Genomic DNA, 23,142 nt, shown 5'->3' with positions numbered 1-23,142 from the left:
CCCCTCTGATAGGGCCTGGAACAAAACACCCAAAGTAGCAAAGGGATTACACACAGTGCTTCATTTTTACCCTGAACAATACGAACTCTAGTAGGGAAGGAAGTCAAAGTAGATACATGCCTTGCTATGTTCCCAATAACAAAAACTGAACTTTGTTGTCATTTAATGGTGGATAAAGGTGCGGGAGAAAAAATAGAGCTTTGGCCCCTGTTCCTCCTGTGGAGATTAAAACTCAGGAGATTCACCAGTGGAACAGCAGAATCCCATATACTTAGGGGCATATTCATGAGAGGCTTGTGTTTCCATTGTGGTGATGCAGCCACAGAGCAACCTTTCAACCGTATCTATGAGGACATGCAAAGCCACTTTGCGTGGCTTTGAATGGCCTGATAAATATGGAGTAAAGCAATGCAGCGCAAATCACTGTGTTGTCTTATTCTGTGTTAGGGAGGCGTTAAATTGGCATTGCGGTGGGGGTTCCCATGAAACACCAATGGATTTTGACACAGCGCCAGATTTACAAGGACTTGTAAACGCAGGGATGTGTCAAAGCCAAGAGACTCCCCAGTGGAGGTGCAACAGGGAGAAATATCTTCATTTCTCCTAGTTTTTCTCTCTTAGAAAGAGGAAAACGCCTCCCAGGACTGTTTTTGTACAGGAAGTTATCCCTTTCTGCACAAAAACAATCCTGCCTGCAACAAAAGCACCCTTGTACCATGACAAAAGGGTGCCTGCGTTGGCGCTAGGCAGCCCATTGTGTGCCAGCCAGGGGGATAGGGCAGGAATACACCATGTTTCATGAATAGGGTGCATTCCTGCCCTTTTCAGGTGACGTAGTGCAGCGCAGCAAAGTGACTTGTCGTGCTGCGCCACTTGTCGTGCTGCGCCACTTTCTCGTAAATCTGGGCCTTAATTATTGAATTAAAAATCTGAAAGGAATGAGTTAAAAAGTTTTGAATGGGTAAAATGGTCTCACTACTGAGGTATTACTTCTTTAGGCAAGAAAATCCTGCAAAATTGAAAACTTGGTACGACAGTGAAGTTGAAGAGTTTTGCTTCTTACTCCATGTAGACATTTTTCTAATTCAAGCTGTAATTGGTGGAAACTTCTTTGACAAAAATGAATAAGCTCACAAATAAGAATGTCTTAAACATTTTAACAAATACTGCCGTTTTAAACTGTGTAAACGTTATATGGAAATTTCTATAAACATGCCATTCAGGCGCTTGAAAGAGGGGACTTTTAAGTACAATATTTCTATATTATAACTAATTATCTGACAACTGAAAAGCATTTTTCATTGCCCTCGTCAGTATTTATTTTTTGTTAAGGCGGAAAGGGAGACCGCCCTCAGAAAGTAACTGCGTTGAAGAGGGTGTACGGAAAAGTCCTAAAGATATATTTTGTGACTGTCTCCATTCAGTCGCCGTCTTAGAATCACGCCAGGCAGTTTCTAAGCGTGCCTGGCCTTCCAGAAGTTAAAAGTGTGCATTTGTCTCAGTCCTGTTCTTATTATTGATCCCTATCACACAGGTAAAGTCCTGGGCCACGGGGCTTTTGGGAAGGTCATGGAAGCCGCAGCATTTGGGATCCATAAAAGCAGTAGTTGTGAGACTGTGGCAGTGAAGATGCTGAAAGGTAAGCACATGTACATGTAGGTTATGTGCTTAAATATGGCTTGAAATTGATTGGGAAAATGAGTACATGAGGCACGGGGTAAATGACCCACAACTGTTTCCTGTTTGTTCTAGAGGGCGCTACTGCCAGTGAACACAAAGCTCTGATGTCAGAACTAAAGATTCTCATTCACATTGGGAACCACCTCAATGTGGTGAACCTGCTGGGGGCCTGCACCAAATCCAACGGTATGGTGGAGCTAGGACAATTTATAAAAGCGGATGTAACAATTTTTACTCACAAAACACCTTTTCTAATTTTTAAGAGTTTGGGGTGTTTGTTGGCATAAGACAAATATTGAGTTATACAGCAACTTTTCCCAATTTTTCTAACATAAAAAATGTGCTAGCTCTGTATTGTACTGAAAGTTTGTCATGCCGTCTATTATGTGTGTGTACAAAAGAACCCTTACCCTTTGAAGCTGTCATAGAGATCATGGGCTTGACGGATGAAAGGCTCCAAATTGCAGGCCTTGCGAGTACAAACACCAAAGTTGCAACTAACTAAATTTGTATAAGTTTTACCAAGAACTTGAGACTTACAATGTCCTCATTGTGTCTCGTAAGAAAATGCTGTTTGTGAAAGGCGTACCACTGATATATACAATGGTTTGCAACCACTACTACGTTTGTAGACCATTGATGAGATAGTGACCCAAAAGTGTGTTGTATTTATTCACAAAATGGAAGCATTCTGAGAGGGACAGTATCATCAAAGTGCCTGGACTGCGGGTATCAGAGGGAGAAGACAACAATTCATGTCCCTTTACTCACTCAATCAATCAATCAATCATTATATTTGTAAAGCATGGCTTATCACCCCAGGATGTATCCAGACACCGTGGGTTGTCACTGCGAACTTGTAGCTACTCCTCAAAGAGACATGTCTTGAGCTTTCTCCTGAAGTCGAGGAAGGGGTACGTGGTATGCAGGTGGGAGTGGGGGGGGGGGGGTCATTCCAGATCTTGGTGGTGAGGTAGAAGAAGGAGCGCCCTCCGCTGTGGTTGCGTCAAACTCTCGAGACTTGAACAAGGGCAAAGGTTGTTGAATGGAGTTCCCTGTTGGGCCGGTGGAAAGAGAGTCTGTGGATGATGAGATTGGGTCCAATGTTGTGGAGGGCTTTGTATGCTATGGTGAGAACCTTGAATTTGCACCTCTTGCGCACAGACAGCCAATGGAGACCTCTGAGGTTGGGGTGATGCGGGTCTGCCTGGGGAGGTCCAGGGCGTTTCTGTAGTCTAGTCTGCCGGTGATGATGGTTTGGGTTACCATCTTTTCGGTTTCAATGGGGATCCGTTTGAAGATCTTTTATAGAATGCAGAGGTTGTGGAAGCTGGAGGAGGCTCCTCCCATCAGGGCTTTGTGGGTAAGGCAGCAGATCTTAAAAACAGTGCACTTTCTGGTAGGAAGCAAGTGTAAGGTTCTCAGATTGGGTGCCTATGAAGAACCTGCGGGAGATTACTGACTAGGCATGCAGCTCTGTTTTGCACCACCAGGAGTTTGACCAATAAGGTATCATTGGCTGCCCTGAGCAAAGCATTGCCATAGTGAAGGTGGCTTATAACTACGGCCTGGACCAGGGTCTTCCTTGAGGAAAATGGTAACCAAGGGATGTCTTTCCTCAATAGCCGCATGTTGCAAAGCAGGCCCCACAGGTCCCGGAATAATGCCTGATCTAATTTAACACATAGATTTTTCACGGCAGGTCTAGGGGAAGAGGCTACCCCAAGCTCTAAGAGCCACCAGTCCAGAGACCGGTGGTCCTGGGTTTTGCGAAACAGCACAACTTCTGTCTTTTCGCTGTTGAGCTGAAGACAGTTTGTGGTCATCCAGGTGGCGATCATTCTCAAATCGGTGTTTTACCCCAACAAAGTCTTGCCCAAACAAGCCAATGCTTTTTCTGTTTTGTGATGCATGCACTAAGATGTCACAGTGCAAAATGGCCAATTGAAAGCATTTGCAGAAATACTATGTTTTTTATACATATATTAATTAGCAACAGTTCTAGTACAACAGTTTCCAAATTGCTGCGAATATCAAACCTCCTTTACTGCATTTTCACTTACACAATGTCACTGAGCAGCCCTTGTTCCAGGGAGGGCCTCGCCTGGCAGTTCAGGCTGGACTGTTCCATGGGGAACAGGGTCAAGACTGATGGCTGGGTCAAAACTGGGGTGGCATGGTGGGCAAAAAATGATGGATTTAGGCCCAGACCTCTGACTGGGGCTGTATGTTTGGCATTGTTCAGCATTCCATCCATCTTCTGTTTTTTTAAATAGAGTGTAGTGGAGTGGCATAGGATGGAATGTCTTGAGTGAAGTAAAGTGGCATGGAGTGTAGTAGAGTGGAGTAGCATAGAGTGGCGTAGAATGTCGTAGAGTGGAGTGTCGTACTATGGTGTATAGTGGAGTGTCATAGAGAGGAGCAGAGTGGCCTAGAGTGAAGTGGCATAGAAGGTCGTAAGGTAGAGTGGCATAGAGTGGCTTGGGGTAGAGGGTCATAGAGTGGGGTGGAATTGAGTATAGGAGAGTGTCTTAGAGTGGAGAAGAATGGAGGTGAATAGAGTGGATTGTCGTAGAGTGGAGTGTCATATAGTGGTGTAGAGTGACCTAAGTGGCATTTAGTGCAGTGGCATTGAAAGGAATAGAGTGTCGCAGAGTGGAGTAGAGCAGCATAGAGTGGAGTAGAGTGGTGTAAAGTGGGGTAGAGTGGAGTAGACTGGGGTAGAGTCATGTAGAGTGGAGTGGCAATGAGTGTCATAAAGTGGAGTGGCGTAGAGTGAAATATCCATGGTATGGTAGTGCACTGCCATTACAGACAACACATTTTCAATTGAAATGACCATTACATTTGCACAGACATACAGTTTTACTCTACAGCAGTGATTCCTAACCTTTTGATTCCTGAGGACCCCCCCACCCCCGAATCGCTACTGGAAGCCAGGGACCCCCAAGCAAATTGTACAATTTAAATTTCAAACATTAAAAAAGTAATTCACAAAAAATACACAAACAAATACATACCAAACACATACTCGAATTACTAAAGATATAATTGTTTTATATTTAAAAAATATACAAATATCGATACAAATTTAATTGGTAGGTTGGCTCTGCATCTTGGCCACTAACCTTTCAGTGTTTGGTTTTATAAGGGAAATCTGACTCTTCATTTCCCAAGCAATTCCTGTTTTTATTTTTTAGGTACATAAGATCTGAGAAAGCCTTTTCACATAAATATGTGGTGAGGAAAGGAAATAAAATCATAAGGGCCTCTCATATCTCTACAGCCTCTCTTTCACATGTAATTCATTTGTTTTATAGCACCTTGCATACCAATGTAGGGTATCGGAGCACTTTACAGGGGACTACAAGGTGGAAGATTCACATGTCAACAGCACTGGTAGGCATTTTCTAAGAGTGCTTGGCTTGGAGAAGCACAAACTCTAGATTCAAAACATAACACAGTGGTTAGCATTGCTTTTAATAATAAGAATGTATTTCTACACAAGCAAACCATTTTGAACAGCATAAGGTTAATGAAAGACTAGGAAAAAAACAACTTTCTAATTTGTGCCATGCAGTTTACATGCAATTATTTGATGGCAGTTCAGAGATCACAGTGCTAATTTTGGTTGAACTGCACAGCAACACAAGAATCTCTGTGACAAAAGTAGTAACCCATTGTGCTATGCACATAAAATACTTTTCTTTGCATGATACACGTTCTTTGCAGCAGGCATATTAACCACCTGCGCGACCTTAGATGAGTCAAAACTGCCACTAGGCAAAACTATCTCTTTCCAGCAGGAACATTAATCACCAGAGTTATCTTGATGCTTTTATTTTTGCCCGAAAGCTGACGGTTGTACGGGGAACTTTACAGTGCTTTTAAAACTGATGCACAAATTAAGTCTTAAATATAAAACCACATACTTATTTCTGTGCAGAGGCCCAAGCCTGCGGACCGCTTGGGAATGTGTTACGGACCCCTGGGGGTTCGCGGACCACAGGTTGGGAACCACTGCTCTACAGCACACAAACAATGATGTGTGTAAATGGCATCACGTAGTGTATTGATTTGTTTCGATCATATTCAAATATTTGTTTTAGCACACTTCTGAATTAAAAAAATGTTCTTCATTTGTGCTTTCCTAATTCTGGCATATTCTGAAATATTTGCACAGTTCATTTCCAAATATTTACATTTTGTTGTGTGCTAAAAAAAATGTTTAGTAAATTAGTAAAATAAATTTGTAGAACGCACACTACCAGAAGGTGTCACAGAGCTAACCAATCCGAAAAGCTGTGACAGAAGGAGGGAGAGCGAATGAAAGAGATGAGAAAATCATACACAGAATCAAAGAGAAAAAAGTCACCCCCTTTCACACCCCTAGATTGTCTGGTAAATCTTCTTACTTTGAAGTTACAGAAAGAAAAGTAAACACCAAGCTTCCTTGGAAGACAGAGCCTGAAATTTGACCTCCGTTTGTGAATGTACAGCAAATGTGACCAGATAAGAACATAATTTAAAGGCCTGTTACAGAAAGCAAGCACACATGGAAGAAAACAGTGAATAGACTATGTTCCACAGGTAGGACAAAGACATGGTCGTCATCCTAAGACAAACAAAGACAGCAAACAGAAAGCTAGCACATTTTATTTCCAAACCACAAAGCCAATGAGAAGCAATGGCAGGATGCATTCCTAGGTCAGCTTTAAGAATGTCTCCAAGATGTCCTTAGCAAACCAGACAGTAGGCAAAAATTAGTCCCAGGCACCAAAATAAAAGGGTGAAAGCGCATCATGAAGATATCTGGAAAACGCATGCATTCTCATGAAGTACTTAAGCAAAAAGTAACAAGTAGTTCCCTAAAATTGAGGAGTGGGAGGATAGAGGCCAGCCAGTCAGTGAGATGGAAAAGAGTCCATTCTCCAGGGAAGGGACAAGTACAATATGGGCAGGTTGGAAAAAGGAAAGACATCAAATAGGAAGCAAGCAAATGGAAAGGACAATAACGCCAACTAATGGTAAGCAATGGGTGGGCTGTGAGCCCCTATCAGTTCTTGGCAAGCCCACAAAATATCTTTTGCAACTAGACAGCCTGTGCTGTGTGGTAGGTTCAACCTAAAAATAACTCCCACACACTGGGATACAATTCCATGCCAGAACGTTAGAACATTGATTTTTGCTTATTCAAAAAAAGTCTGCTATTTGAGTTTATTTCGAAAAATGCTGAGTGGTATATTAAACGTTGCATCCGCTATGATGAAGTTCTAGAGATCTCTGCTTGTCTTGCGGAGATCTCTAATTAAGGCATTTGGTCTTGCACAAAGACAGCAGTGGAAATCCCTCCAGTTGCCGCTGCGGATCAATGGACTGGCCAACAAGCCTGCTACCTAAAATGGCAACCAAATAACCAGAATAATATTAATTTGAAATTGGTTCACAAGCTACAATTTTCTAGACCTAATGGTCTATTTACATCAAATTCGAATCAAATACAGCCCACTCAGCACCTTTTTGATAGGCAGATCGCTCAAAAAACCTATGGCCACATGTTCAAAGGATCTTAGGAAACAAAAAGTAGAAATGTTGTTGAATTAATTCCCATTTTGGTTAAGGAAAATATGCAGCATTTAGAAAAACGCAATCCCAAACATGGTGGTCTGCTGATCCCAGAAGGCCACCATCGCTTTAATGGCAGCAAATCGAGTGGACTGCAGTTTGCACCCTCCCTTATTAATATTCATGAAGTAGGTCCACTTGCAACCCAATGCAATTATTCTTTTGAGAACCTCCCTGTTGGTACCTAGATAGGTTTGCAAAATACCACACTTGTCACAATATACCAGTCGCGAATTGCGACCAGTGTTCAGAAAATCTTGTCCCTACTTCTAACATCTTGACTTTATTGTTGTAAGTCCATTCAGCAGTTTTTGCTGCAATGCAGAGCAAAATGTTCCAGTGTAACTTAAATTGGGAAGTGATACATTTGGATGAGACCAAATAACTTTGCCCCAGCGTTACCAATCATTTTAAATTAAGAAACTTAGCTGAATAAAAGAAGCCATTGCCAAAGCAGAATGTCATGTGCAACTTAAATTGGAAAGATCTACATTTGGATACGACCAAATACCTTTGCTCCTTTTTACTAGTCAGAACAATATTGGAAATTATGAAACTTAGCTGAACAGAACAATATTTTGCCAAATTCCATGCAGTTTTGTCAAATAGTGCTAAACTCAATAGTGATTCAGTATGTTTATTTTCTGTGGACTAGCCATCTCAAGTGCAGTCATTATAATAATACGTGTGTGTGTGTGTGTAGACATATATGTACATATATATATATATATACATATATGCATATGTATGTATATATATATATATATATATATATATATATATATATATATATACATACATATATTATATTACACAGGCAGCAGTAGTACCTGCATAGTTATTAGTTATGGTTAGGTCAGAGTTTCCATTGAAAAGGCACTTTTTGTTTTGCCAATAACGTTTCTACTAAAAAAGTACATTCACTTTGGGACCTTCATGACAAGTTTTGTAGAACTCTGGCAAGAGGAGACCAAAAAAGGGAGTTCCTAAATGTAACATTTTATGATTTAGTTGCACTCTGATTCATTACTTCTCAATACAAGAAATAGCCAAATAGAAGTGCACAAACGTGGCATGAAAGTAGAGCTTTACTCAAGGAAATGCCATTGTTTTATTTGGGATGAAAAGGTTAAATTGTTCAGATATCTCAAACAATGAATAGTGAATTTACGACTCCATTGAGTATTAGCAAATTAAATTGAAAAAATAAAGGCACATCATTGGACTGGATAGCTTTATTCTCTCACCGTCCATTTACTGATGTGTGAATCTGGCTGGGGATTCACCAAATGCAATTCTTATGACTAGTTATACCAATAACTAACAACACATACTCAAGCCAATAAATAATACTACTACATTTATAGTTGTCTCTTTCAAAGTGATATGTAATCTCATCTGTAAGATTATTTACAACATTGGTAACTGTATCTGTGACATGAAGGGAGGGGTCATGAGCATTACTTTTATGTTTATTGATACCAACCATAACTTCTGAACATCAGTGGCTTTTAAATTTTAATCTGTAATGCTAACTGTACTTTGACAGTGTTTAAGGGAAATTTCTGAGTTTTTTTTTTAAACATATGTTGAGTTTTTGTATCTAAATCTTACCATAACTTCTCTTCAACCTTTACTTTTTCAATGAATATATAGTTATGTATACTTCTATATTAATATTTACTATGCAAATGTCAGTATATTCCTCAACATGCATGACAAATATGGCAGCTGTGTACACTGTTTTCAAAAGTGGCTAACTATTTCCATGACAGTACTGTTCCCAATTCTCTAAGTAACTTCTCCAAGATACCCTTGTTGCATTGTCAATGTTTTATGGAATATTCACAAAACTGCTTTCATGAAATTTCTAAAGCCTCATGTACCATTTTTAAATACACACTTTTGTTCCCAGTGAAGTATTTCCAAACATACAACATGGCATTCCCAAGTGTTACCTGTACCATGAAAGAGGTACTCTTTGTTATCCTTAGCATCGCATGCACTCTTTCCCAAATATACTCCAAGGTATTCATAGTGTCGTCAGAGCCATTCAGTTCAAACCACTATTCTGTTCCCTCTGCTCCATGTTCCATTCCTGAAACAACTAAGATGATATGCTCAATGTCCAATATAACTTTCCAAAATACACTCCCAGGACATTACTAGGACTTTCAGAACCATTTGTTCAGGTTAATTTTTATTGCTTTTTTAGGTTAAAATCCATACAAAACCAACATAATAAATTTGATATTCCAAATATTGGATTAAATAGTGAATACATTAAAGTATAATAAAATAAGGTAACATTTGAAGGGCTAAGACCACAAATGTTATCAGAATAACACTATTACAATGCAGATGGATGTTCTCAACAAAAACTAAAAAAGTTGTTAATCACTTTACACATTACACATATTATTCAAGAGAAGAGTGCACATTTTCAATGAACTAGAAACATGTTAGTATCAAGCCCATTTTATTCCAAGTTTCTCACATAAATTTTCCATAGTTAGCACCCCTGAAGTTCCTTTGGAAGTACTCCTCTCCTAATAATACACTGCGAGTATTATTCATCAACTTATTTTCCGGAAAAATACAAAGACTTTCCAAATCCTAATTAGGACCATCCCATCTTTATGTTTTGTATGAGTTTCTAATGCCCCTTCCCTATGGACACATAAGTATTTCCTCATTTCTTTCCTGCTCTGAAGGTCTCCATATCCACACATACACATACTCATGCAATGTTCAGAGTAAGTATAAAACTCTGGTAAATCACTAGATTCTGATTGCAGTTGCAAGTTACTCTTTTTTTCTCTTTTAGGACCTCTAATGGTGATTGTAGAATTCTGTAAGTACGGAAACCTCTCTAACTATCTTCGTACCCGAAGGGATGGATTTGTTCCCAGCAGGGTATGTATTTGTGAACCCTATTCTTCTTCCTCCCCTATTACATTCTCTATTTAGTTTCTTGGGCTCTTTTCTCATCTAATAAGTGAAGAATAAGTATAACATAATGAATGAATAAATAGAATTGTATGCGGAAAGTCAGCAAACTGAAATGCCTCAGTGTGTTCCCTGGTACAAGGAATGATTTTGCAGAGGATTCAAAACAGATTATATTCGGAGGGTCATGTGATGTATGTTGCATAGTCTTAATCCTTGCAATTGAAAGCATCCATTTTATTTTAAGGTGTTTCAGAAGGTTGAGCATAGGACAAGATGGTGTACACAATAATGTATACATTTTGTTGATGAAATATTGTGATGCTTTCATATGGATACACTTTTGGGTGAGACAAATGGTCAGGATGTGATTTATAGGATGATAGAAGTCACTGTAGTGATTTCTGGGTCATTTGCCGTCCCTTAGCTTCTAAGTAGTCACCAGTCTTGCTGATGTGTTGTAAAATGCTCTGAAATAAGATATTTGATGTTCTGGCCTTCCAGAGTAGCATGAGTGGGCATTGTATAGTCTAAAGTAATTTGTGGCTCCCACTACAACTTTGCATTCCTTCGGGTCCAAATGGCACAGGATGAAAAGCAGAATGTTCAGAATAAGACATCAACAGTCATTTTTAAGTGAAAGCCAGGAAGGCTTCAAGGCCTGTTCACCAGGTGTTACAGAGGAGATGAAAGGCACCTTTTATATTTGTAGAAGGCATACAATAATCACAGTAGTAAGCAGGTTTGAATTTATCAGTATGGCCAATTCCCTGTTGTTGGAGATGTGTGAAAGCTTGTCATTTTGTGTGAGCCTGTGTGATTGGGGAGACTTCTACCTGGTGATAGAGTGATGAAGGTCTGAGATTTAGGATATTGCTCTTGAATTTGTTCTTGCTCATTTTAGTTGTGTTGAACGTATCAGTGATTTGTTTGAGTGCAGTACTCATATCTGTCTTTGTTTAGGCTTTCAGACAACGAGGGTTCTTGTGATCATACATTTTGAAGTTTGATTTTCTTGAGTGTTTCCTTAGTTTGTTCACTACATTGTGAACTGGCTTTTCTGCGGGAGTGATTTCTGACATTGCTTCTGGTGTCCAGTTTCTTTTCTGTTTATTTTCTAAATGATTGATGATTGTTTATATCAACCTTTCCTCTGTATGTGCAGTATAAATAGGTAAATTAGATCAGCCATCTTTAACTTGTTTATCACACCCTTGCTTGACAATCCGACGATGATAACGACTTGAGTGTTTCCTTTTTTTGTGATTAGTGGTGTGGGAATATTGATAGAGGTTATTCTGTTAAAGTAGCTCCTTAAAGGACGGAAACAATTTGCTTTTGCAATTGTCACAGTTCATCGCACTAAGACAACGTAAAACCCTTCAATTGCTCCAAACCCTTAAACAAGAAGTTGAATGCCACCTGCTTGTAGCAAGACAGGGGCTTATATAAATGTATCCAGAGTTTGGCAATAACCAAAGACATTGGAATGGTACATCATATTCAGGTTTATTCATCAATCCTGATCAAATACTTTCTTCAAATTGGTATGTAACATATTAAGAGTGTATAAATAGTTCAATATCTCTATTTGGATATGTCAGTTTCTGCAGATCCTCTAATGAATGTGCTGAACTTTTAACCCTTAGCCATTGTTGATATAAATAAGGAGTGTCACAAAATCATTGGACCCAAACAGTAGTGTAGAGGCTCTTACAACTAGCATTGGTAAAACCAATACTTCTCACTTTTTGAAACCATCATTGCCGGACTGCCAGGGAACAGCCAGCTCCACAAGGATCTTGGACCTGGTGGTCTGGCGGTGGCAGAGGTCCTAATCCACCAGGGCAATGCGGCAAGCAGAGCTGCACTGGGGATTACACCCAGTGGTTTCATGGCAGTAGCACTGTTATGAAAAGGCTGGCGGAGAGCAAGTGCAGGGGGCCACAGGGGTGCTGCTGCAGTGCCCATGCACTTGGCAAGGGCAGTGCAGGAGCCCCGCTGGCCAGCACAATCACAATGTTCACTGTCTGCTTTGCAGACAGTGAACATTGCAAGGGTGCTGGTGCCCCCTGCTGCCGTCAGCATTGCTACCGGCTCAATTACGAGCCAGAGAAAATGAGGTAGCCTGATTCCCACGAGGCCAGTGGGCAGAAACCTAGGTTTCCGCCTGCCAACCCAGCAGGAAACCCATAATAGCTTTGGCGGGGAAGTTGCCGCATAGGCGGCAACCACCCTGTTGGGAGTTTTGCGGACAGAGTTTTCCGTCCGCCAAATTCATAATCAACCCCTTTGTTTTAATTGTAGATACTGAAGTATTCCCTCATGCTTGCTTGTTCCAAGCACAAAAACAACAGAAGATAGCTGAAATGCAGAGCAAATCAAACATTCACCCCCAGTAACAGATCTGGGTTTAATCCTTCAGTTTTTTTGCTTGCCATGCCATTCCAGTTTGGACCCAGCCATATGCAAATCAGTCTTCAGCCTGTTCCCCATGGGAACAGTCCAGCCCGAACTGCCAGGCCAGGTCCTCCCTGGACCAGAAACTTGGGACCGGCAGTTCGGGCTGAACAGGGTCAAGACTGATTTGCATATGGCTGGGTCCAAACTGGGGTGGCATGGCGAGCAAAAAAATGATGGATTACACCCAGATCTTTGTGACTGGGGGTGAATGTTTGCATTGTTCATCATTCCGTCCTTCATCTGTTCTTTTTGCATTTGTCACCCTAAGTGAGAAGGGTATGCCCAGACGTGGGTCCTGTGCTCACTGCACTACTGGATTCAAGCGTGCCTGGCTGATGAAGGGTGATATCCTGAAACTGGTCCTAGGATGCTTGTTTCCAGTCCAGGGAGGACCTGGCTTGGCAGTTTAGGCTGGACTGTTCCCATTGGAGAAAATGGTCAAGACTGATTTGCATATGGCTGAGTCCAAACTGGGGTGGTGTGGTGAGCAAAAAAAACAATGGATTAAACCCAGATCTTTGTGGTTGGGGGTGAATGTTTGCATTGTTCAGCATTCTGTCCATCATCTGTTCTTTTTGCGCTTGTTCCAAGCTGCACAAGCTCCTTGTTCCAGGTCCCTTATTGTTATGTTCCTTTTGAGAATGTATCTTTTAAATCCCCTGACAGCTCAGCTCTGGTCACCACTACTGCTGGTCACCACCTCTGCTGCCGGGCACATTTCTCACAATAAACAGTTATTTGCTCCTCACCTGTCTCCAGCCATCTCTACTAGGCTCGGCCAAATGCCCATCCTGTAATTAGGTTGCAGTGCCTTACAAAAATACTCAAAGTTTCATATGTGTCAACTACTACTCCTTCATTCTGAGAATACTAGAGAATTAGGAATAGATCAGATGACCTTGACTGTCTTTTAATTAACGTTAAAAGAAACAGTGTCAAAATAAGTGTGCTTTTTCTTTCTTCAGACCATGGGGGTCATAATGAACCCCAGCGGTTCAGACTGCCATGCCGGTGGTGGCGGCAAAGATCACGACCGTCACGGCGGTCTGATATAATATACACTGTGAGGACTGCCTGTGGCGGCCCTCCTCCACCGCCAGGCTGCAGCCGACAGGCAGCCTGACGGTGGAGGAAATCATTTTCCGACAGGACAGCACTGCAAGCAGCGCTGCCCTTCGGATAATGATCCCTTTTTCCACCAGCCTTTCCCTGGCAGGTTCCCCTGCCAGAGAAAGGCTGTTGGAAGTGGTGCTCCGGAGCCCCCATGCAGTGCCTCATCGCGCAGGCCATTGCCCGATTTACGGGCAGTGATCTGCGCGACGGGTGCTGCTGCATCCGCACCACACCAACATGTCAATGTTACGGCCCTTTTCCAAGCTGGGCCGGCGGGGAAAACATTATACGGCTGGCGGGGGGGTAGTCGCACTGGTGGTCTTCTGTTGACCGCTAGCGCTGACCGCCGAGATCATAAGGAGGGCCCATGTCACAGAGAGGGTCTGGCCTGATCATAAAGTTGTAGATTCACTTTCACAAGTCTGTCCATTTTTCCACATGTTCTATCTTGATCCTAGATAAATATGCTAATTAATGCTGAGGAGTGGTGATGATAGTCATTATAATAGTTCTAAAAGCATTCACATATACTCTTGAAGTCATCCTAATGTACCTAGCTAATACCAGGCACTTGTATGTAAAACTCAGCAAATGTCACTGTATGTAGCAAGAGGTTTATTTCATTTTATAACAAGAGGCTTATTTCATTTATTTTGTTTTGCTTTTTTGATGAAACTATTTTTGAATACATATTTTCTAGACAGAGAAATGCATTACTGAATGAATACTGGTTAGACAAAAGGCAATGACTCCGGTTCATAACCCCCTTACCTTAGCAGTGGAAGGATGCAATATAACCAATCAAAACACAAGAATATGAAAGAAAGATATCTAATCAAACATAAATTTGAGATATGCACTGAGACATCCCTTCACGAGCGAGTGATTTACCCAAAGCCCATACTAGGTACATGTTAAAAGATTGAAAACAGTAGGTTTTGAAGCAAGACTTAAAATGTGGGCATATGCAGTCAGTCAAGAGACTTCTTTGATTGAAGATGTGTACCTGGATAACCTTTGGGGCACATATATAAACAAGCATTGACAATGCCAGTCCGTCTGGCATATGAATCAAAGTGCTTTTTGTGTCACTAATGGGTCTAGGGCCAACAACAAGTCATGGTACATGCATTCTGTCAGTCATCTTTTCACTCATGCATCCATTCATCCATTCGCTGACGCATTCTTGCATGCACCCTCTGACACAGCCACAATAAAACAAACAAAAACTCAATATTGTGACAGATAAATTAAAATAATACAAGTAGAAACAATAAAAAATGCTGCTGCCTAAATACATCAGGCATTGGATTGCAATAATGAAACTAAACATAAGAACTGGTGTTCATCTGGCAGAGCTGTATTGTTGTTTTAAAGTTCCAGCAAGGCTGTCAAAGTTAGAGCCATGGTGTTGGCTATCTTAGAATGGTAAAACAATGGTACAGTATGGATAACAGCATTCCATAATGGTGTCCTGGTTTATTGAAAGTGGCTACATGAGATGCAGTGCACTGCAGATTAAATGAGTGGCAAGTAAGCTGCGTGTTAGTGCTGCCTGGAAAGCTGTAGTATTCTTTTTAAAAGATGCTAAAATATAAAGAGAAGAAAAGAAATGAAAGGGAGACAGTAAAAAAAGAAAATTGAAAACTAAATGACTGGCAATCAGCCCTGACACTGAAGCATTTTTATTTTCATTTGGATGTACACATGTGAGCAGAAAATGTTGTCATTCACAGAACAAGAAAGAGGATGGCTTTTGTTAAATGAACCATTACCTCATGTAGTATGCTGTCATGGATGAAAGCAGAATGTAAATGACACTCAGGCTTGCCAATGGCAGAATAAAACAATCCAAAGGCCCTCTATGTATCTATATCAATATTTATTTATATGTATGAATGCATGTATTATTTAATGATTTTTATTACAAGATCCTGGCAGACAGCTAAGGAGCTAAGGAGACATTATAGCAAGAATTATTACAATGCAAATCGCATCCCCCAGGGTTTGTCAGATGCTGCAACCAAAACCAAAATCCAACCCTACAAAGGTAACCTGTGACATTTCATCTAACAAAATATCTATCTGTAGTCTTTAATACAGTGAAATAACAACCAAACCTTAATTATCAATTGACTTTAACATGTGCTTTTCAAAATCAATGTGTTAGGCCTAATGTGGCCATCATAACGTTTCCTAATAAACAGATCAGACTTATGCATTGATTTTTCTAGTAAACAATCAGGTCTCTAGCTGTTATCATTGACTTGTCGCAATAACCAACATAGCCCTCCTGTACTTAACTTCAGCTTTCCCACAAAGCAACTCTCAGACATACAGTCTAAAAATGAGTTAGTGAGCAAAATTAGAGTTGACAAAGCAAAATGCAATTTACCATATTTACCATAATAGTCTCATATGGGTTCTGACAGTGCAAATATTCTATACCCACTGTTTATCAGAGTAGATAACCAGCACCAAAACCCTTGCGTACAAGGATATTCTGTGAGATTCCATGTAACAAAGGGCCATATGTACGAACACTTTTTCCCATAAACTCAGAATGGGTAAAAACCTTTGCTACATCTGGCCCAAAATGCCTATGTGGAGGCTTTAATACAGAGTAACAACAATCTACCCTTAAATGCCTATTGGCTTTAACATGTGCTTTTCACAATCAATTTGTCTGGCCTACTGCCTTTATCATAACTTTTCATTTAAATGAATCAGGTCTATGAAAATTATACAGACTAACTCTGTTGGTCTTAATCCTTTCCACAAGGTAACCATAAGGTATTTAATAAAATTATAAACATCTACAAAATACAGTATGATAAGGATGACAATAGTGAAGATCATCTAACCCCATTGTTTGCTTGGGTGGGTCGCCAACACCAAAATCCTTGCTTTGTATAGTAATTTGCGAAATTCCATATAACAAAATACCTGCCTACAGGCTTTAGCACAGTGTAATGCCAATCCACAATTAAAAGCCTATTACCTTTTACAAATGTTTTTCACACTATGTATGTAAGGCCTATTTGCTTTGTCATAAATGTTTATTATTAGCTGATCATACCTAAGGAATGTGACATAACTTTTCCCAATGAACTAATGAGGCCTCCAGCGTTTACCAGTGGCGTGAAAATGTATACAACACAGGCCTACTGAATTGCACAATAACTGGCAATCATCAGGTATACATTTATTAAATGACAAATATGTATAAAGGTACAGTTTTCAAAACAATAAACAACCAATAGGGCATAACAATAATCATCACAGTGAAATTCTGTTCTCAGGGTTTGTCAGAGTGGGTGATTATTACCAAAAACACTTGCCTGCTTTGGTAATCTGTGAGATTACATGTAACTAAATACCTGTCTATTCTGGGAGCATTTCACAATAAATAAGCAAAGCCTACTGCCTTAGTACTAACTATTCATAATGACCAGGCCAGACCTATGGCATCTCGGCATAACGCTTTCCTGCACACCAATAAAGCCTATAGCTATTATCATTGGTGTGTCACAATAGCCTACTGTACTCAGTATAAGCTTATCTACAAGACGTCAATCAGGCCTACAGTCATAAAGTTGAAAATGTATATAAAAATTACAGTTGGCAAAACAAAATACTGTCTCTTCTAACAGGGTTTAACAAGGTCTCTAACAGTGCAAAGCCCCTGAGAAATTGGGAATTACCTTTGGGATTGGTGTTTTCATTTGTGATTCTTGAACCGATTCCTCTTTTCTTAGCCATTTCCGACCCAGACATTTCAGCAGTTTTTTTGGGTGAGGCCGTGGGGTGGAAGGGGAAAATTGGGAATGCATTTTTACCAAAAAGTTGTAGTTCCCAAATTTGCACCTTACCAGAGTTATCTACCAAATCAGCAATTCTATCCACTTGTAGTGAGGCCCTATGTGGGTGGAGTTTTCCACTTGTGTAGGTGAGGTTCTTATTTGGAAAAATCCCCAAATCCAGAATCTCAAAAAATGCAGACTGAAAACTTCCTCAATGATGGGGAAAAACAGGAAAACGATTTCTATTTCAGTGGGCAACACAGCTGGTTTTCCCAGGGTATCTTGTCAATTTAACTTCTCTGGTTTTGAATAGGAAGCCAGGTGCAAATCACTTTGCAAGATGCATATGTGATGGAGTATGAACAGGGGTGGGTGGAACTTGTGGAGTTTCACTCTGTGGAATTCCACGGAGTTGCATAAAAAACTCTGTGAGATTATGCAGAATTCCTCCAATAAGCTAATAATATACACACGTTGCACTGCAATTTACTGCCAGTAATGTGAGCAGTGCCGACAACATCAGTGCAAACAACACTATGCAGTGTGCAAGAGCACATAGAATTTCAAGTTGAATTTGCTGCCACTCAAGTAGAAAATCTACTCAAGTAGCAGCAAATCTACTCAAGAAGCAGCCCTATGGCTATGAACACTTGCGACTGCGCGCTTTTCAAAATTGAGCGAAGGAATGCCAGATCTCGCTTGCATTTCTAGACATGTCGGGAAATAATTCTGCCACACAGTGATTGGCAGAATTTGCCCAGAATACCGCATTGCAAGAGTAATGCAGAGTCGCCAAAAAACACCAAATTCAGCATAAAGAATGATAAACTCCGCCCACACCTGATTATAGGGCACTTGGTTGGAGGCTAATTTCAAGAAAGTAAAAAGACCACTGGCGCATGAAATATGTTTTTGTTTTTTTGGTTGAAGGATTATTACAGAGTAATTACATAACATAGATAGAGAAAATAACAGTGATTCAGGAGTTACAGAGCAAAGAACGTCCTCAGGATTTGCAGAGCAAATAACAGGGACTCCGGAGTTACAGAGCAAATAACAGGAAATCAGGATTTACAGGGCAAGTAACATGGACTGAGGAGTTTCAATTGATTTATGCTTGGATAGTGTGTCATGGACCCTGCTTGCCTATTGAGGAACTACTGGCCATGTTTTCCATCCATGCTTTCATCTTACCTGTTTCCTACCCTCCCTTAGGAGAAGTCCCCAAGACTGCGCAGTCAAGTTCGGTCCATGGTCGAAGCAGTGCTAGTGGATGGAAGGAGTAGTGCTGGGTCAAGTGACAGCACCATGTTCACCCGCATTATGATCAGCAAGAGCTTAAGGGGACAGGAAGGTACGGAACTATACTCTATACTGCCACTCCTTACATCTACTGCAGTCCATTCCTCTGTGCCTTGGTTACCCTCTGTGGTTGTGATTGCCAGTGATTGGCTGAAAAACACCGGTGCATCATCAAATTAATTGACGCAGAACAGGAACACTTCTGCTGGCGTTTTTTTCTAAATGTTTTGGAGAGACAGGGAAGATATTATGAACAGCACTAATTAATTAAAAGCACAGATACAGAGAGCACACATTTTATACATTTATCAGGGTGGATGTATAGTTGGGAATAGAAAATACATCAGGTTTAATTTAGGGTTTGAGGGAGCATGATCTCCACCACAAATTCGTGAAGGTCCTACCCTACAGATTTGCAGTTCCCATACCTCAGATAAAGTCTAGGGAACTGCTGTGTTTCTGATAGCAGAGCCTCGGCGAGCTACATTGTCAGAATTCCTTGACCTGTTGGCCCATCTGCCATGGGGAAACCCAATCACGCTGATGGTAGCCCCACTTTAGCTAGGCAGAGGCTAGCACTACTGATTTTCCTGTCCAAGTTTGCTGGTGGAGACGTGGCAGACCTGGGAGGGAAAATTAATGATGGTCTTGATGTGCAGGGAAAAAATCGTTCGCAGCTTATTGCAGCTTATTTTTGTTTCTCTGATTTTCAGAAAAACTAAAAATTAATGTAAAACGGGTCAAACAAACATAGCACCCAGTTGGCAATCAACTTGCCTTCAATGCATCTGCTGCACTGGCTGATGCACTGAAGGCATAGAGACCTCTGCCAGGCAGGTGGGACTCTCTGCATATGGCCAGTAGAATTCCCTTGGGGTGGAATCCAGGTCCTGCGCTCTTTCAGCGGACGGATGAGCCACCCACTAGGGTATAAATGGCTACTGAGCAGTTGCTACTGAGCACTAGCCAAAACAATGGCAATAATAGACAGATTTATACAAAGTCAGACAGTCATCGAGTATTCAAAGGAAAGGAGTCTTGCTGATCTCAACTAATCAACAATGCGATCATTTAGTGGGTTACTTGAAAAAAGCACATCGTGTAATGTCAGAGATTCGGTATGGTGGTGCTATGTAAAGTAACTGAAAACAATATATTGGGAGATAGAAAGACAGGCCTAAGAACAAACACCAGTAAGTAGTACACAGAATGATAAAGATTGAACACGAGTACCTGGTGTAAAAGGAGGAATGTCATCTCTTAAGCCGTTGATTTACCTGGTGAGTGGAGCTCAGAAGATACATATACTGCAGGTGAATGGACCCTCCGGGGACTGTGACAGCTCCAGTGAGTGTGAGTCAGTAGAAACACAAGAGGCGTCACTGGCATCTCCAGTGACCAGCACTCCATAAAATCCTGTAGGCAATATTATGTCTTCAGTAAGAAGCACTCCAAAAAAATCTCTAGGAGCATTAATGTCTCCATTGTCTCTAGTGAGTAATGCTCTGTTAGAAAACGTAAAATGTATGACGCAATTGCTTCACCAGGTTTGCTGGTGATCGAGGGGAAGGGTATGTTGGATAGGGAAAAATATTTTCCCAGAGAAGAAAAAAAGGAAGCAAATTGCAGTTGCACATCTGGTTCGATTCCCCCATGTGTAATTCTGTGCTACAAAGAAGTATGCACCGCAGGAGTAGGGTCCTGTGGAATGTTTCATCCTAGAAATACATCTGGAAATGTGCTCCTGGTGAAGCTTTCCAAGCAGAAGTTTCAGAATATTAAAAAATCCATTAAAGTACTTCAATGCAGAGAGGCAAATCTTCCCCTGTACTTTTACATTTCTTTCATGAATTGGCCCATTGACATTTCAGGTGATTGATACTCCATAGAAATATTTCAGGGCAATGACTTCTCCAGTGGGAGTCACTTCATGGAATGTTATCAAGACACAGAGGATTCAAGGAAGATACAGCTTATTAAAGATTGTGAGGAATTACAAGTATCCTGTATGTGTGGGATCTTGTTATGTCCTTGGAATGTTTGTCTGAGATTTTAGACTACCTCATTCACAATTGTTTTAGATACCTCCAAATTTGGCATACATCGAAACATACAAGGAGGACCTAGAGGAGGTACCAGACAATAATCCATTGAAACCAGCCTGTTGCTGGGCCCACTGGGCCTCAAAGGAATTTCTAAGCTTTATAGGGCCCTCTTACTTAACATTACAGACATGCTTCAGAGAGTTTTGCAGACTTGGGAGGGTGACATGGGTGAGCTAAATGAGGATGACTTACAAGAGGCCACAATGGAGGTCAGGACGCTCACCATTCAATCTAATTTGTGAATAATACAATTCATCTACTTTCATTGGACATACTACAGCCCTGAATGGCTGTGAAAAATGGGGAGTTTCCCTATTTCTAATCTTAACTGCACACAATGTGGATCTCCTGATGGGACCTTCTATCATGTAGTCGTGCCTAGTTATTGTTCAGTACTGGTAGAGCATAAATTAAAACCCCGGTGTGCTTGTTACATACATCTAACGCATTGGATCCCAAAGTGGCCCTAGTGGGCAAACTCCTGTGTGGACTGGACGTTGCAGGGATCAGATTCCTTATCACCAAGTGAGACATTGCTAAATACTGAATGGCACCAGAATGGCCTCCCTTAGAGGTCTGGACACATGGTATGGCTGTCTGTAGTAGGGCAGAGAAATAGATTTACAAATGGTGAGGGTGCACAAACAAACACCAGAGAATAAGGGCCACTTGTTCTTTCAGACAATTGGATGCCTGATATGTTTTCTGTCCAATATTATCATGAGAACCTTACTGTCAGTTTCATTGTATTGGAGTCTTATGCTTCATGGATATGCTTAGTTGCCGTAGTTGATATCGATGTTTTATGGTGATCTCTTTTTTATGTATCTTAAAAACAATAAACAGTTGTTTAAAAATTCTACATTAATAAGTAACTCTATTAAAGAAAAGCGGCATGTTGAGGTGCTCAGTGAGTGAAAATCCACACAGCACTTTAAAGCCACAGATTTCATGAATAAAGAGGATTCTATAGAAACTCGTGAGCCCATAAATTATACCAGCCCAGGACATGTCATAGAAAAGTGTTCTGGGCTATTACCTATACACTGAGTGACTTTCCATACCAATCTGTGAGGCTGGTGAGTTGAGTGTCCTAGAAACAGTTGAGGCTATTGACTTTTTCAGTGAGAGACAGTTCATGGAAACCTATGTGGCCATAAAGTCCCCCAGTCTCTTATGATTCAAATCTGTGTGGGAGGGCATTAAATGTAAACAAATAACAAAGATGTGGCTCCTCCATCGCTGTATTAGCCATAATTAAAAATACGTACTTATCATCAATGCTGAATGGGTCAGCCTTAACTGGCATTTCATGTTGCTGATGAATTTTACAGGCTTAGGCTGGAAATGGAAAAAAGCTCACCCAGAATCAATATCATTTCATGTTCATGCTCTAATGTCATTGATCCTTGAATTCTTCATGGAGTAAGATACAGAACAGTAAGCGGTGAGGAAGGAAGTTCAGCTTTTTGCTGGTCTGTAAGACAAAGTTGTGGACACAATTTGTGCAAAGCTAGACACAAAGTGGTTACACAATATGGGTATTTCTCCTGCCCTCCCATTCTGCCAGTGCCTTTGGTTAGTTAAGGATGCTTGAAGACAGAGTGAGGAACTATTGTTTATCTTGCTGGATGGTAAACCCCTTCTTAACATCTCTTCTCCTCCCCATCTATGTCTGTGGTGCAGTGGAAGATTTGTGGAAGTGCCCCCTCACCATGGAGGACCTCATCTGCTATAGTTTCCAGGTGGCCCGGGGCATGGAGTTCCTGGCCTCTCGCAAGGTGAGTTGAACAAGTTCAAAGCAAATTGTCATAGCCACCACAACCAAGTCACCTACAATGAGTGCTTCAACATGGCTTCCAGGTTAGAGAGGAAGAATGGGTTTGTTAGGAAAACTAGTCTCTAGACAGGCTGGGATTTCTGAAAAGCCAAAAGGTAGATTTGGTTAAGGGTAGTACTGACATTCTAAACCAAAAAGCAGAAGAAGTAAATCCTAATGGCAACCTAATCCAGTCCTGAAAATCTTGGTACCTGAGAGTGCTTAGAATATTGAAAGCTATCTTACTACCTGAATCAGTTGAAATGGATTAAGCTTGTAAAAT

At 40.9% G+C, this 23,142-nt stretch overlaps 1 protein-coding gene across 2 annotated transcripts in view; it reads left to right on the top strand.

Moving 5' to 3' along the window:
• The window catches only part of FLT4 (fms related receptor tyrosine kinase 4), a 299,445-nt gene that overhangs the window by 220,195 nt on the left and 56,108 nt on the right, over positions 1–23,142 (top strand). For both annotated transcript variants that reach the window (XM_069199519.1, XM_069199518.1), the window contains exons 18-22: positions 1,535–1,639; positions 1,753–1,866; positions 10,133–10,221; positions 18,849–18,987; positions 22,727–22,821. In XM_069199519.1, coding sequence (XP_069055620.1) covers positions 1,535–1,639; positions 1,753–1,866; positions 10,133–10,221; positions 18,849–18,987; positions 22,727–22,821 — 542 coding nt within the window. The remainder of the gene's footprint in view (positions 1–1,534; positions 1,640–1,752; positions 1,867–10,132; positions 10,222–18,848; positions 18,988–22,726; positions 22,822–23,142) is intronic.

The sequence above is a fragment of the Pleurodeles waltl genome, chromosome 7 (assembly GCF_031143425.1).
Source record: "Pleurodeles waltl isolate 20211129_DDA chromosome 7, aPleWal1.hap1.20221129, whole genome shotgun sequence".
NCBI lineage: Eukaryota > Metazoa > Chordata > Amphibia > Caudata > Salamandridae > Pleurodeles > Pleurodeles waltl.
Note: the sequence above shows the minus strand (reverse complement) of the source record. Positions and strands in the feature narration are given on the sequence as shown.